General features: G+C 44.4%; 2 protein-coding genes across 9 annotated transcripts in view; one reads left to right on the top strand and one right to left on the bottom strand.

The window, feature by feature from the left end:
- Positions 1–3938, bottom strand: part of SPAST (spastin) — a 35159-nt gene extending 31221 nt beyond the window's left edge. Inside the window, exon 1 of one of the 5 annotated variants that reach the window (XR_013931391.1) lies at positions 2916–3938. Coding sequence is in view for 4 of the 5 variants with exons in the window: in XM_080408104.1 (XP_080264230.1) it covers positions 2916–3318 (403 nt within the window). In the remaining variant the exon portion in view is untranslated. The remainder of the gene's footprint in view (positions 1–2915) is intronic. The other 4 variants (XM_080408104.1, XM_080408103.1, XM_080408102.1 and 1 more) reach the window with 4 other exon arrangements.
- Positions 3939–6556: 2618 nt separating this feature from the next.
- DPY30 (dpy-30 histone methyltransferase complex regulatory subunit) lies at positions 6557–13721 on the top strand. 4 transcript variants are annotated; one of them, XM_080408114.1, is made up of 5 exons: positions 6557–6581; positions 8589–8655; positions 8740–8787; positions 10136–10278; positions 13426–13721. In XM_080408114.1, the coding sequence occupies exons 2-5, from the start codon at positions 8620–8622 to the stop codon at positions 13496–13498; spliced, it is 300 nt and encodes a 99-aa protein (XP_080264240.1). In that variant the 5' UTR covers positions 6557–6581; positions 8589–8619; the 3' UTR covers positions 13499–13721. The 4 variants fall into 4 exon arrangements, with proteins under 4 accessions (XP_080264240.1, XP_080264238.1, XP_080264239.1 ...); XM_080408112.1 differs by lacking the exon at positions 6557–6581 and adding an exon at positions 7983–8139; XM_080408113.1 differs by lacking the exon at positions 6557–6581 and adding an exon at positions 8005–8139 and having other exon boundaries at positions 8555–8655.
- The last annotated feature ends 939 nt before the right edge of the window (positions 13722–14660 follow it).

The raw sequence follows: 14660 nt of genomic DNA, 5'->3' as shown, positions 1-14660 counted from the left end.
GTGCCAGTTAGCAGCGACTGTGTCGCTTCTGCACTCCAATCTTTCGGTAACTTCAGCTCCAAACCTATTTTTTAACAAATTTTAGTGCCAGTAAAAATATTTCACTACATTTCTAGAACCCTCTTAAGGGCTTTCTCTTGCTCTGCTCCAGATGCAAAATCTTTTAATAACATTTAGCATGTTACCCTGTGCAGGTAATTCCATGCTTTGCTCTTTTTTGTGACAACATACCGCAGGAGCAGCGCCTTGCTGCAGTCATGTACATCACACACCTTGGGAATCATTTTACTACTACCCTTTCTCTGCCAGCCTCTGCCTGGCTGTTAAGGACAAAGCCAGATAAATTACAATGCTGAAGCTGAGTGAATTTGATCCTCTCTGTAGCCTTTTTTTCTTTAAGCTTCTCCCCATCACCTATAGAAACAGGTTCAACTGCAGTGTAAATCTAATGTTGATTATGGCTATTAGAAACCAAAACTGAGATTATTCCAGCTACCTCTGCTATTCTGAAAAGCAGTCAGAAACATGCCAAGGTCACCACTAAAATCTCACTTCCAACTTCTAACTCGAGAAGTTTTAAAAGCAATATACCACACCGAGCTGTTTGCAAAGGTAGTGCTCTGAATCTACACAAAATGGTTTACTAGTTCTCAGTGACTTAAGACATTAAAAATACAACAAATGTCACATTCCTTGCACGTGGCTGGAATGGAAATAATTTTCTTCTTAACAGCCCCTATGGTGCAGTGTCTTGGATCTGCGACTAAACCAGTGTTGATAACACACCAATGTTTTGGCTGTTGCTGAATAGCACAATCTCAGTGTTTTCTTTTTCCCCACTCTAGATCCCCAGTGAGTGGGATGGGGGTGCACATGAAGTTGAGAGAGGGCACTGGCAGGATGCCCAACCCAGACTGGCCAATGGGGTATTCTGTATCTTGTAACATAATGCTCAGCAATAAAAACCTGGGTAGGGGAATAACTGGATGGGGGCTGTCTTCCGAGGCACCCATTACTCAGGAACTGGCTGGGCATTGGGAAGCAATGGCCTTTACATCACTTGTTTCCACACCTCCACACCCCCTTTCCTTCACTTCTTAATGTGTTTTTATGCTGAACCACAAGTTTCCTCATTTTTTCTCTTCCTTTTCTCTCCCCTGTCCCACTGAGGGGAGTAAACAAGCAGCTGTGTGGGTGCTTAGCTGCTGGCTGGGGTCAACCCACCAAATGTGCCTTCTCTGTTCCAGGAAAAGATTTCAAGCTTGATTTTGCAAATACCAAACCAAAAATATTCATTTCCCCAGTAATTCAGAAGCATAAAAGTTACCAGCAGTGCTATTAGAACTACTGAAGTGTGCACAGCTTCCAGAACAGCAAATACACCACATAATTAATAGGATATTGGGCAATCCAGAAATCCCAACCATTTTGTGCGCTATGCTAATATACTGTTTTCTGTTGGAAGCTATTAAAAAAATACAGCTTGTTTACAGATCAGATAAATCCAAAGGTATGTATGTATTCCACCGAAAACAGATAAACTAACAAATCTACATACTAAAGCAACGTCAGTCCTTTCTCAGTGAAATTAATACTGCAGTTGCAGGGTCATAAAAGCTTTGCAATTGTTTGTGTTAAAGAACTTCTTACTAAATGTATGGCCTGCTTAGTTAATTAATATATGACAACTCTAAAAGGATCTACAAAGCAAGCCCACGATTAAAATCGGTATTTGAAGGTTTACCCTTCAAACCACCAACAGCTGTAAGCCACAGCAGTGGAACAGGCACCCGATAATTCAAGACTGCTGCTCTTCACAGAGGAATCACTGATGACGCTGAAGTTTGAAGCTACCTCACCTTCTTTCGTGGTTGGCTCCTGTGACCCTCAGTGCTCTCACACTGCACATCTGCTGGAGCTAAGCTCGCCGCGCACGGTGAGTTCTCCCCTCCCAGAGCTCACCGCTGCCGCTCCCAAACTGTCAGTGCAAAGCAAGACACATCCCTGGCTTTTATGGTGCTCTCAGCGTGTGGCTTCTATGAAAGGCCTATTTCTACCCTTTCAACCACCTCCTCTAGGACAGCTGTTTCACTAAAGGTCAACTGAAAGGGTATAATAAGGTATTCTAATGTTTCCAGAGAATTTTAAAACCCAACAGAGCATCCCCCTAAGGACTACCTTTTGGGTACCGAGAGTTCTGCTGCTACATTTAGAATAAATGGCTAAATCAAATGCATTAGCAACTGTGGGGTTCTTCCATCCCCTTGGAAAAAAAATAAGAATTCCTCATTCCCGTGTTTTATTTAATCAAAACCTTGACGTCCTCCTTAAGGTCTTCTGGTCACACAGGGGTAGGGTTTTTTAAGAGTAAGCATGTCCAACAGCTTAAGAAACATAATTTTTAAAACCTGCCAAAACACGGACGAAATATTTCTTTCCTTCGAAGCCAGCCGACTCCACAGGGGCAGTCTGGGGCCGAGTTTCCCGAGAGCCGCTCCAACACCGCCACCGTCCGCCAGGGCAGCACTCCCGGGGTGCGCCCTTGTTATTGTCCCCGGCGCTTTTGTTGTGCGGCTGGTCGCGGTCGCCCTCCCCGACTGTTAATGGCCTCACCCCCGACCTCGCACCCAGCACCTGTCACAGCGAGCCCGACCGCCGCGCTGCGCGGGCACTCGGCGAGCCGCGCCGTTCAGCGCGGGCCCGGGCCTGCCGGGCGGCGGGGGGGAGGCCGGGGCGGCGGGGAGCGGGGCACCGGCACGGCACGCAGCTCCCCCCCGGCTCCTTCGCAACCCCCGGCTCCCACACAAGCGGGTTTCCCACCTCAGAGCGGCAGCGCCGGCACACGGCCAGAAGGCCCTGCCCGCCCGCCCCGCAGCGCCCGGCCCGGCTCCCCGCGGCCCGGGGCGCTCCCCTACCTCTCTCGTCCTCGTCGATGCGCAGCGCCATGGAGATGCACTCGAAGGCCCGCTTGTGACAGGCCCGCACCATCTCGGGGGCCCCGCCGGGCTCGGGCGCGTCGCTGGCCCCGGCCCTGCTGCCCTTGGCGGCCATGAGGGCGCCGCGGGAGAGGCGCTCGCAGAGCCAGGCGAAGAGCAGCCCGAGCTGGAAGGCCACGAAGCGAAGCAGGGCGAAGGCGGCGAAGAGCGGGTACGAGAAGTAATAGAGATTCCGCTTGTGGGGGGACGCCGCCGCCGCCCCCGCCGGCGGCACGGGGGGGGCCGGCCCGGGCGGCGAGGAGGGTGAGGCCCCGGCGGCCGGAGGCGCAGAGCTGGAGCCGGCTGAGCCCTTCTTTTTCCCTCTGCCGCCCGGAGAATTCATTCACCGCCGTCGCCATAACCCGCTGCCAGCGACTGACAACAACCGGCCATGGCGGAGGCCGCGGCGACGCCCCTTTCGCTGGGCGCCGGGGGGCGGAGCGCGCAGGGCCCCGGCGGCGCCGCTGCTGCCGGGCGCCGCGGCGACGGTCACAATAGGAGGCGGGGACGGCGCCGCCGGGCGCCTACAGCTCCCGGCGTGCCGGGCGGGGCGGCGGCGGGAGCCGCGGCGCGGGGCGGCTCCCAGGCGGAACGCGGCCACGCTACCCGGCCTGCTTTCCGGCAGCAACCTGCTCCGGCCCTAGCCGAGACTGTTAGGCGTCCGCACACTGAGCGGAAAGGCGATGCATAATCTCACAACGTTAACTATCGCGACCGGCGTTGTGAGACACCCCGCAGGCGTAACGCTGCGGGTCCCCCGCCTGCGGTCAGCCCCGGGGGTCCCGGCCCCTCCCGCCGCCGCCCCGCCGTTCCGCAGCCGCCGTGACAGGCTGGCTCCGCACACGGAGGGGACTCACGTAACCCAGCACACGCGATGGGTACATCGTTCGGGGTAAAAAAAATCTGAACTAAATTTTTCTACCAACATTACAAATATGAATACCTGGTTGGCCCACCCACTGTTATCAATTGTTTGTTGATTAAAGCATTTATTTATATATTTACTTACTTGCATCTTCCCTGATGAGACAGATCCTCCAACTCCTTACTCCTTTGTTTATTTCAAAATCTTAAAACACTTTGGTACATCTGGTCTAGCAAACAAGGGTGGGCACCCACACACATCTGCGTTCCCACCACCTGCGCCTGGTTTTGCTGTGGCTACGTTCAAGGCTACAGCAAACTCGTTCCCCATGCTTCTCTTTTAGGTTGTTAAGTTTGTTGGGGTTTTGGTTGTCTTGCTTTGTCACACGCTCACTGCTCTACAAATAAAATTGAGAGCTGCTGATGTGACGTTATGACAGATCATCCCTCTCCTCCACCCCAGGCCTGCATACAGTAGCCTAATAACACTATGAAATAATTCAGTGCACCAGCTAGCTTCCCTAGCTTTCAGCAAGAAATTGTGTGTTTAATTAAAAGGATATGCCAAACTGAAATCACTACTGTCCCCGATGTTATATTGTCTTTTCCTAAATAAGACTGCTGGGGTTTTTTCTTATTTGCTTATGCAACTTGAGTACATAAGGTTTCCCCAGTAATGTGTATTTTTTTTCTTATGTGACCGAGGAGAGTGTGGGTTTTTTAACATCAGACCTGAGTATTACTTTTCTTACTGTATAAAATAAATTTTTATTAACATATAAGATAACATGTAAACATATGACCTAAAGTAACTATTCATGACCTAGAACCGTTACGAGACAGAGACAGTAAACCTATCATTGCCAAAACAAAATGCAGCAAGGTTCATTCTTCTTCTGCATCTTATAAGAAGGATGATGTACTTCTATTGTGAAAATATAATGAAATATTTTCCAGTGCACTCCTGACTGAAAAAAGGTTCAGAATCTATTTTTTTCCAAGATACCAAACTGTCCTTTAAAAAAAACAACCAACCAACAATACTCCACCCTCTTTGTTTCCTGATATAAAAATTTAATACATTTTGGAATATCAAATAAATTCCAGAAATGTCATGCAGTGTTAATACTACGTAGCATTCAAAACCATCAAGTTCAATGTGCCACATGACAGAAGATTACCAGTCTACAGTTTCTATTATCCATCTGCTGTCTAAAGTGTCATCCCATTCCTGAGCAAAATAGTAGAAAAACTAGTGAAGGAATAAGTTTATTAATAAATTAAGGGATAGATTGAATGACAACAGGAAGACATTGAATCTCAAACAGTCCTGACTCCTCAATCTATTCAGTTATTTTTACTTTTTAAAAATTTAGAATGACATCTTTGTAAGTCATGTGACTATATCATGGCAATAAAATATAGACTGATGCAGTAGTAAACAGCACACCTTTTAGGGAAATAACTTGTTAAGCCAGAAGTAGACATCAGTCAGAAACTGTGAGCAAGTTATAATGCTTTTAGTGAGAGCCTACGGAATCAGCTCGCTGCTGTGGCAAGGAAGTATTTTAGTGAACTGTGAGTTCAGTCACCCTACTCCCCTATATTAAGCTGGCTCCAGCAGTCATTGGGACCTGTCTGTGAACTATTCTAATTAGCAGTCTAGCATAACATTAGTGTAGTTAAAAAAAAAAAAAAAAAAAAAAGACTTAAAAAAACAAATCGGAGCAATAGATGGCTTTCTACTGACTTAGGGAGATGTCCTCGCTCAGCTAGGGTTCTGATGAACACCAGAGAAGGGTGGAGGAAGAAGTGAAACCTCCTGCTTTCTGGAAAGGGTAGCTGTTAGATCAGCTCATCCACCTAATTTGGCTTTGCCCTGAAGACTGAGGACTCATGAAATACAGGAGGAAGCACGTGGTATGCTTCTTAGCGAAAAGTTTTGGAACCAGAGCAGACAAACACCACAATCATAGAAATTAGATACAACTACCCTGACACCACAACTAACCATTACACAAAAGGCCAAGTTAGGAAACCCTTTTCTCACTCCCAACACGACATCATTGCAAAACCTGAGTATAACTGACAGTGCATAAATGGGGAATCAGGGGTCTAGGAGCAAAAGGATTTTTTTTTTTCCCTTGGGTAGCCATTGCTACCACAAATTCAGGTATTCTAGATGCCATTCTCTAAAATGTTATTGCTTAAACACGTTGAAAAATTAGGAGAGGACCTCAAAATGGAATTAACAGTTTACACCTCCTCATGTGAAGAATTTATTTGTATTCCTATTTTGTTTAATTAAAAAAAAAAAAAAAATGAGGATTTTGCTTTCTGTGTTTTCACCTAGCCTCCTCAACATCAGCTAAGTTTGCCAGCACTACGTAGAGGAATTGTAGAGGAATTATGTACAGGTTAATTAACATTGATAATACACAGCTGTGGGGTGGCTTCAGGGGTGGTGGGTTGGCTGACATGGATAATGTGCAGCTTGTGGGTGGTTCCTGCTAAGTAGTTAAATAGCTCTAAGGGGGATAGAAGAGGAACACTAGAGGAAGAGAAACCCAGAAAAAGCAGAATAGAGAGAGCGCACCCTGGATATAGGAGAGACAAGGAAGGGTGCCCCAGATGAGGAGAGGCTGTCTGGAAGAGGTGCTCAGATGAAGAGAGAATCCAGACACAGCAGAGAGAAGAAGCAGGGTGGATTGGCCTGAGGAAGCTGAAGAAACAGCACAGACGGTAGATGAACTTTTGAAACCTTGAGGGGGTTTGGTGGCTGTGTCAGGGCAAGGCACAAGAACTACTTATTGAAGTTAACCTGGTATGGGATGGTAAAAACCTTGTTGCAGTTGGCTAGTTTGGTTAGTGCTGTGATAGTACTAGGTACCCACATCGACGAAGAGAGCTTGCAGTTCTGCTACAATTCTAAATCCTTCAGTCAAGTAGCAAATCTGTGACTGACTGCAGCAGCTTTGAAGCCTGTTTATCACACTTAACAGAACTGCCAGTTCTGTAAACGTTATTTCCAACTTACTGATGTAAACAAACTTAATCACCATTAAGTACTAGGTAATTATACTGAAGCATAATCTGATGAGAACATGGTATTTTTTGTTATTTTTCTATATTGCTGATCTCTTAAGTGTGTCAGCTAGATCATTCACATGAATTGTCACTGCAGCAAGAAAACAGAATTAGACCTACTGTAAAACAAGAAGTTTATTTTCTCAAAAAACTTAAGACTACAGGAATGGAACTACTTTCTCAGGCCAAAAATAAAAAGGTTATAAAGACCTTTTAAATTTACTAGCACAAACCATGTTACCAGACACAGAATTTGGTTCCGATGAAAACAAAATCAAAGAAATCGGGCATAGATGTTTGAACACTAGTGCAATTTGTAACAGTACTACTATAAAAGCAGTTGACTTTCATTTTGTAATAGCTTCAAGTCAAGACAGGACGATTAAAGCTGATATCTAGAGAAAGCTGAGCAGCTGTGTATTTCTTAACAGTGAAACCCAGACAAAATTAACAGCCAATAGTCGCTGCTTTGCAAACTGTACCACACATAGCTTTGCAAGGTTACTTCGCTAACAAACCTTCCCTTTTCAGTTCAAAATTAGCTTCAGCAAAGTTATTTTGCACAACCATCACAGCAAGCTCCTCAGACATCAAACCACACTGATAATTAGAGTTCTGTACCACAAAACTTTCCAGTGCCAGTGGTTTTTGAAGGCTTGTTTGGAGAACAGAAACATCCTGCCAGCTGCAGTTCCGACAGGGCACCTGCAAATGGAATCAGCTGCCTGTTCCCCCACGATTTGCTTTAACCAAGGCTCCTCGGGCTGTTCCTCAAAACGGTTAACAGAGACCGGGACCAAGCTGCTGCTGCGATGGGGAAAAATTACCTTAAAATAAAAAGCCTCAGCCAGAACCGCTTGGGGCAACGCTGACCACCTCACCAACCCAGACCGGCCGGCAGCCGCGCTCCCCTCAGCCGCTCGCCCCGCCTCCATGCGCCCACCTCTATAGGGAGGAGGCCCCGCCCAGCGATGACGCAGCTCGTCGGCCGCTCGATCGTCCCACCCCCTTCTCCCCTCCTGGCTGCCGGGGACGGGCGGGGCCCCGCCGTGCGCAGGCGCAGTTCGCTGCGCGGCGGCGGCAGCGCGACTCTTTCACTTACGTCAAAAGAATTTACGGCACTGCTAGCGGCCGTGGTTGCTGTGGAGAGGCTCTCCGTGCCCCTCTGCAGCGCCAGTCTCACCGCCCCGCCGAGCCGCCGGCCTGCCGGCGGGTGAGAAAGCCACAGGAGGGTCGCCGCTTCCCCGGGGGGCGGTTGAGGTATAGCCGGGGCCGGTCTGGCCCTGCCGGTGGGGCGCCTCCGGGCACGGGCGCTGTGGCGCCGCAGGCGTGCGGAGCCCGGAGGGGAGAGGGGTGTCTCCGCCTGCGCACCGGCAGGGGAGCGGGTCGTCGCTGGGGGCTCTCGTTTTAAAGCGGTGAATGCTGGGTTTTCTTATCCTGGCACCGTTTCCTTCAGCGAGCGTAGCGCGAATCTTAACGACGCGTTTAAATTCAGTGTGCGGGAAAAACGTGTGCAAGTTGGGGGGGGGGGGGGGCGGGGCACAGAGCTCAGTCTGCTCTCTACTAAGGGTGCCTGAGTAACCAGGTGATGCCATGTCAGTCAGCTAACGCTGCTCTCTCTGTCTCAGCCTGCTGACCAGGTGCTTTTTATTGCTTTCCAAGGTTACATCCAGCAAACTCCACTTCTCAAATCATGGAGGCAGAACAGATTATGGAGGGACAGCCACAGGTATTACAAGAAATGTTTTATGTGCATAATGCTAAGTGCACAAAAAGAGTATTTTCACTTTGCTGACTGTGTGTTATTTTACAGGTTCCAGAAAATCCCCATTCTGAATACGGCCTCACTGAAAATGTAGAGGTAACAAAGGTTTGGTTGTTGTAAAGTACAGTGAAAGTCACATTCCTGATCAAGGAGAAAGGTGTTGAGTCTTGAGGCTAACTTCAGCTAATGTAATGTTCCCAAGAAAGTCTGACAGAAACTGAGCAAGCAGATAGCAGTCCCTTGAATAACTGGCTGTTAATGTATTTTCTGTAGCCTTGCTTCCGTTGTACTATATGGTACTGAGGTAAATAACAAACCCTTTAATGAGATGGGTTTTTTTGGACATATCCTGTGATTGTTACCTATTCTATTGCTATCTATTACATATATCTACGTAACATATTATGCCACAAAAGTCCAGCCAGACTTTTATTACAGGAGGGGAAGAGTAGGACTTGGTGGCCTTTCTGAAGAAGTATTGAAGGAAGGTGTTTGTTTCATATTCTTGTCAATAGAAATACTGGATCGGAGTAATCCAAGGTATCTGATTACTTGTGCTAAGAAAGAATAGACACAATCCATTCTCTCCACTGTTGGTAACAGTGTGGGTTAGAATAACAACTCTATGACGTTTATTTTACTCCTTATCAAAGAAAGGCCTTCAGTCTCCCTCCATTACAAGCTCCTACTCTATGCTAAATTTTTTCAGAAACTTTTCTTAAATGTCTTTTGTGACTCATCTCCCTAATAAGTGTTTGTCTGTATGCCTCAGCTTCCACTACAGAACCATAACCCATTGGATATGTTGGTCGTGTATCGGTAGATTCATATATGTTGCGTTGAGTATGTTTGGTTTGCTGGCTGTGGTAGGGTATCCTTTTTTAGCTATGGTTAATGGTGTAATATGATTCAGCACTTTCTGACCAGAAGGCACCTAGCAGCATTTTGCATACATTTTCTTTAAAGTGTCCATCTATACTTTAATAGAGCACAGTCTCAAATTGCTTAACTTTAGCAGAGTTCCCTTTGTCAGACTTCACCTGAATTTCTTGTGCTTTTACCATTTTTTTGTTTGTTAAAAGGGTGTGCATACAGGAACCATTTAATTAAGACAGCCCTTGTTAGTAGTCATTCATGTCTCAGTGGTGTAGAAGCTAAATCTGTGAATGCAAAAGTAGAAATAAACCCAATAGAGACTGAGTGTCACCTGTTTTAGGAAACTTACGACTCCCTAACTTTGTTTCCCCAAAGTGTAAGAGTTTAACAGAACGCTCCTCAAGATTGAGTTTTTGTGCGAGGAAAAATACACACTTAAATTTTCTTTAAAGATTTAAAGAAGTTATTGCCAGTGGATTGTGAAGAGATGGGTACTTTGTTTGCACTAACACTTCAGAGTAGATGTGGCTGCTATTACCAATGTTGATTCACTTTTTTTCTACTTCAGAGGATAGTAGAAAATGAGAAAATAAATGCAGAGAAAACATCAAAGCAGAAAGTGGATCTTCAGTCATTACCCACACGTGCCTACTTGGATCAGACAGTTGTACCTATCTTGCTACAGGGACTTGCTGTTCTTGCAAAAGAAAGGTGAGATGCTTCATTGTTCCTTTTTGTACGAAAAAAGTAGGTCTCAAACTTGGGTGGTGCGTCACCTTTTCAGACCTTGCACACCAGACATAGTTTTGCTAGTTTGCTGGTTGTAAGAAAGTCATCATAACAGGTTTACAAACTTACGAATTGCTGTGATTGACCGTGTAGGATGTGCTCCTCATTGAGGTGCATGTGGCATAACAGTTTATTGAATGTGATCCTCCAGCGAGGAGGTTTTGGAGGGGGCAAAATGTATTTTTGCATTAATTTTATCACATAGTTCACCGTATAGCAGCAAGGCAAGAAGCTGTTCTAGTTTTGAACACAAGATTTTTGTAGTGTGGAATTACAGAGGGTTCCGCTTGTCATTTAAAAATCGAGCCTGATGTGTCTTTGTCAGAGATTAAAACACTTTCTAAGGGATGAAGCTGACCCTGCGCTATCAACACAGAAGTAAACTGATAGTTTATCGTTTGAGTAAAGATTATGCTGTTAAGATGCCCCCAGTCTCTTATTAGTCGATGTAGAAGGTTATTTTTCAGTAATAGCAAACAATTATTCATCTTACCTGAATCAATTTCTAGCTTTTTGGTGTATCCGAACTATTGGCGAGTCATACTGCATGTAACTGTTTCCCAGTTTTGCTGAAATAACATTCTCAAAAGCTGGTATGGATGACCATAATCACATCAGGGTACCTACAGCCAGAACAGCAATCAACAGCATCTTAACCTCAAAAGGAGCTGTGAGTTTGAACTGCATTGTACAGACAGCTAATAAGGCAAAAGAGCACCCAGGAAGGTACACCCCGTGTGTGCACCTGAGCAGTGTGAGATCTTCAGTTGGCATCTATGGGAGTTCTGCTGCAGACTGAATGTAAAACGCAGCCTGAGGTGGAAACCTCACACTTAAGAATCTGGGTACCTGTGTTACGGCCAAACGTTTGTTTTGGGGTGGGGTTTTCATCTTTCTTCATTATGGAAGGAGCTGTTCTTTATGGGGAGTCGTCACATTGATAGAAGAGGTTGGGGAACATACAGGGGAAAAACCCTATCAAACTGCCGAGGTCAAATTGGCTGTTCAGTTGAGCATATCCAAACCTCAGGGGTGAAAAAGCTGAACTACTAGCTTCGTCTGCTTCAAATTGAACTGGAAAGTAACTAATGGATGCTGATTTCTTCTTCTAAGCAAGACAGAGATGTTCAGGGAACAGCCCAGTACATCTGATGACTATGCCTGGAATTCAGTAGAAATTATCATCCAGGATAGTGAGCATACAGATAAATGACCTATTTGGGAGGAGTCAACACAACTTAAGTCAGGTCTTGTAAGTTTCTTGGAGTTCATTGAAGAGGTCAGCAAGCACATGTGAACAGGAGTCTGTTTAAATTTCTAAAAGGTTTCTGGCAGAGTCATTCACTAAAAGCTTTTAAAGAGAGTTAGTTGCTGTGGGATTAAAGGAAAGGCCTTTATGTGGATAAGGAACTGACTGGAAGATGCAAGGTAGGGGGTAGAAGTAAATGGTAAATTTTCATGGTGAAATGAGCTCAACACCACAATCCTGGAAAGGATAGTTTATAACAATTTGAAGAAGTGGCTGACACAATCTGTCAATGATACAGAGTTTTACAGAATAGGTTGGGGTTTTTTGTGTGTATTTTTCTATTTGGTTGGGTTTTTTTAAGTTGATTGCAAATAATTGCACAGGAACTTCACTAAGTCTATGTGAAACTATGGAAGACTGCTATGAAAAATTGAAACTGTGACAAAAAGTGGAAGACTGAATACACATAAAGAGAAAATTATGTACCTAGGAGGGTAATAAATACCCTAATGCTAGTGACAAAGTGATATTCAGAGTTGACAATTACCCTTGTGAAAAAGTATCTTTAAACCATTAAATGTATATGTCAGTGCATTGCTCAATCAAAAATAAATTCTGAACATTAGGACTTAGAAATTGAAGGGGTAAACCCAAGCGTAGCATACAAGAACATTGTAAATTTAAATTATCTTTTAATATTGTCTGTAATTCCAATTCCCCTGTATTCTGGTAGAATATGGAAAAAGTTAGAAGAGTGCCAAGGCAGTCAGAAATATGAAATGCTATCTGTATATGGAGTGACTGAATAGATGATACCTAGAAAGGAGACTTCTGTGAAAGAGTATATTAGGAATCTGTTAAATCACAAATAGCATAGAGATGATGATGGGATGGGTTGTTTATTATCTCTTCTGATGCAGTAAGTGAAGCAGGTAGATAATTCATAATAAACAAAAGGAAGTGATCCTTCACAGGTCACATAATTAAGCTATATCATTTTTTGCCTCGGGTGGAGGATGTTAACACTTTATTTGGGCTTAAGGGGCAACTAACTGGTGAAAGTTGTAGAGGAATCCACCCAGGACTATTAAAGGTGCTAGCTCAGAAATATGTACGTGCTTGGGAGCCAAAAGGATGGTCCAGAGAAGTATCTCTACAGACTTACTCCATTTTTCTTAATGCTCTTTATAGGCATATTTGCTCACTGCCAGACCTTTGGTCTGACTCAGCGTGAAATAAGTAAGCTTGTCGTTTATATTGGAGACAGCATGCAGATTAGCAGGATTCATGCACTGTAGCTGGAGGAGCTCTTTTTTAAAAAAAACCAAACACTTGTGGACTAAGGCCGGTGATCCAAAGTGTTCATTATTGACTACTTGCAGGTTACCCCAATTCTCAAACTTGGAAGTTTTTGTGTAAGTTTTGTTGTGTTAATATCAGTTGTCAGAAACCATGAAAACAGCTCCATTAATTTTTACTTTATATAGCATGAGTTAAAGGTATAGGCAAATGCATGTAACTTCCAATGATGTACATAGAGTATTTATGCTTGCAGACTATACCTTAGTTCTAGGTATGTAACTGTTCTAGCAGTTTAGTAACATAGAACCAACATGGCCTAAGACCCCTCACTAAAAACTGTCTCATCAGACAAACTGGGAATTTACAGGGTAACCCTAGGTAGTTGGTCATCTCTGAATCAATGCTTCTAAGTGTTTGGGAGGAGTTACGTTGCTTTTAAGGGAAGGTGATTAGTTCTTCAACTACCTCATTTCATGGAATAAAAAATAATTGCTTTTGAATTACTTTTTTCTTTACAGACCGCCAAATCCCATTGAATTTCTAGCAGCATATCTTTTAAAAAACAAGTCACAATTTGAGGACCGAAATTAACTCCGTAAAAATGAGGATGGTTTGGCTGCTAGACTGAAATGCTCATTTGCCGTCATTTGTTTTCTGCTGTAAAAATCCTTCGGAACCATGATGTTGTCTTTCTTAATCGCATAGTTTGCTTTACGTTTTGAGTTATTTAATAAAGAAGACTTTACATTTAATTTGTTCACTTGTTTTAAACTAGCTGTTAAGAGACTTTCAAAATAAAAGTACTGAAACTCCACTGCTGGGTGGAAATGAATAATTCCATGGGGCTACATCACCTGAACACATGGAACAAAGGGGAACAATTTGTTATGGGAATCACATGGGAAATTTGATTTCATATAGCACCCTCCACCTGCAACATGCCTAAACAGAAAGCAAACAAATTTAAGAGCAGTTAGAATTTAATTTGAGGAAGTACTGATTGATTAGAGAAGAGAACTTTCTTCAGAACACCAGGAAATGGGCTTAGTTAAAACAATTAGATTCAGCAGCTGCACAGATCACCTGCAGACAGCGTCCAGAGTTTCAGACATTTACATTAATGAGGTGTGCTATGCAGCATTTATCATTGATCTCCTGACTGGTGTGCTGGATTTAACTGAAACACCGAATAAAGTTTGAAGTGATTTACAAACGTTCTGTAATTCAGTTCTGTGTGCAGCTACCCCTAGCTGGAGTGTTTTTTCTCTGTCAAAGACTGAATCGTAGAATATCTCAAGTTGGAATGCACCCATAAAGATCATCAAATCCAACTCCCTGCTCCTTGCAGGACTACCTGAAACTAGCCACATGACTTAGTTGTGTCATCCAGATGTTCCTTGACCTCTGACAGGCTTGCTGCTGTGACCACTTCCCTGGGGAGCCCGTTTCCAGCGACCAACCATCCTCAATGAAAAGCCTTTTCCTGACGTCCAAGATAATCCTAATCTACCCAGTAAAATACCACGTATTCTGATTTTTTATTTTTTCCCCTTGGGTCTACCAACACTTTTTTTGTTTGTTTTCCCCATTCTTAACATCTTTGTCAGACCCCTTGATTTTACTTCTGTAATCTCAGTAGCAGTAAAAGCCACAGATCTCAGGGTGCAATATAAGAAGCTGTAAGAGAGACTGGGGATCAGAAGAAAAATAATGAAGACAGTAAACTATGTTTTGAAAAAACACTAGCGAAGTA

The sequence above is a fragment of the Falco punctatus genome (genome assembly GCF_963210335.1).
Source record: "Falco punctatus genome assembly, chromosome: 12".
NCBI classification, from domain to species: domain Eukaryota; kingdom Metazoa; phylum Chordata; class Aves; order Falconiformes; family Falconidae; genus Falco; species Falco punctatus.
This window is presented reverse-complemented; position numbering and strand designations above follow the sequence as displayed.

Excerpts from the sequence above, each read along its gene's own strand:
- DPY30 (XM_080408114.1), top strand. The coding sequence starts at position 8,620 with ATGGAGGCAGAACAGATTATGGAGGGACAGCCACAG. Across the intron at positions 8,656-8,739 it reads TTATGGAGGGACAGCCACAG|GTTCCAGAAAATCCCCATTC; the intron begins GTATTACAAGAA and ends GTTATTTTACAG. Across the intron at positions 10,279-13,425 it reads GCTGTTCTTGCAAAAGAAAG|ACCGCCAAATCCCATTGAAT; the intron begins GTGAGATGCTTC and ends TTTTCTTTACAG.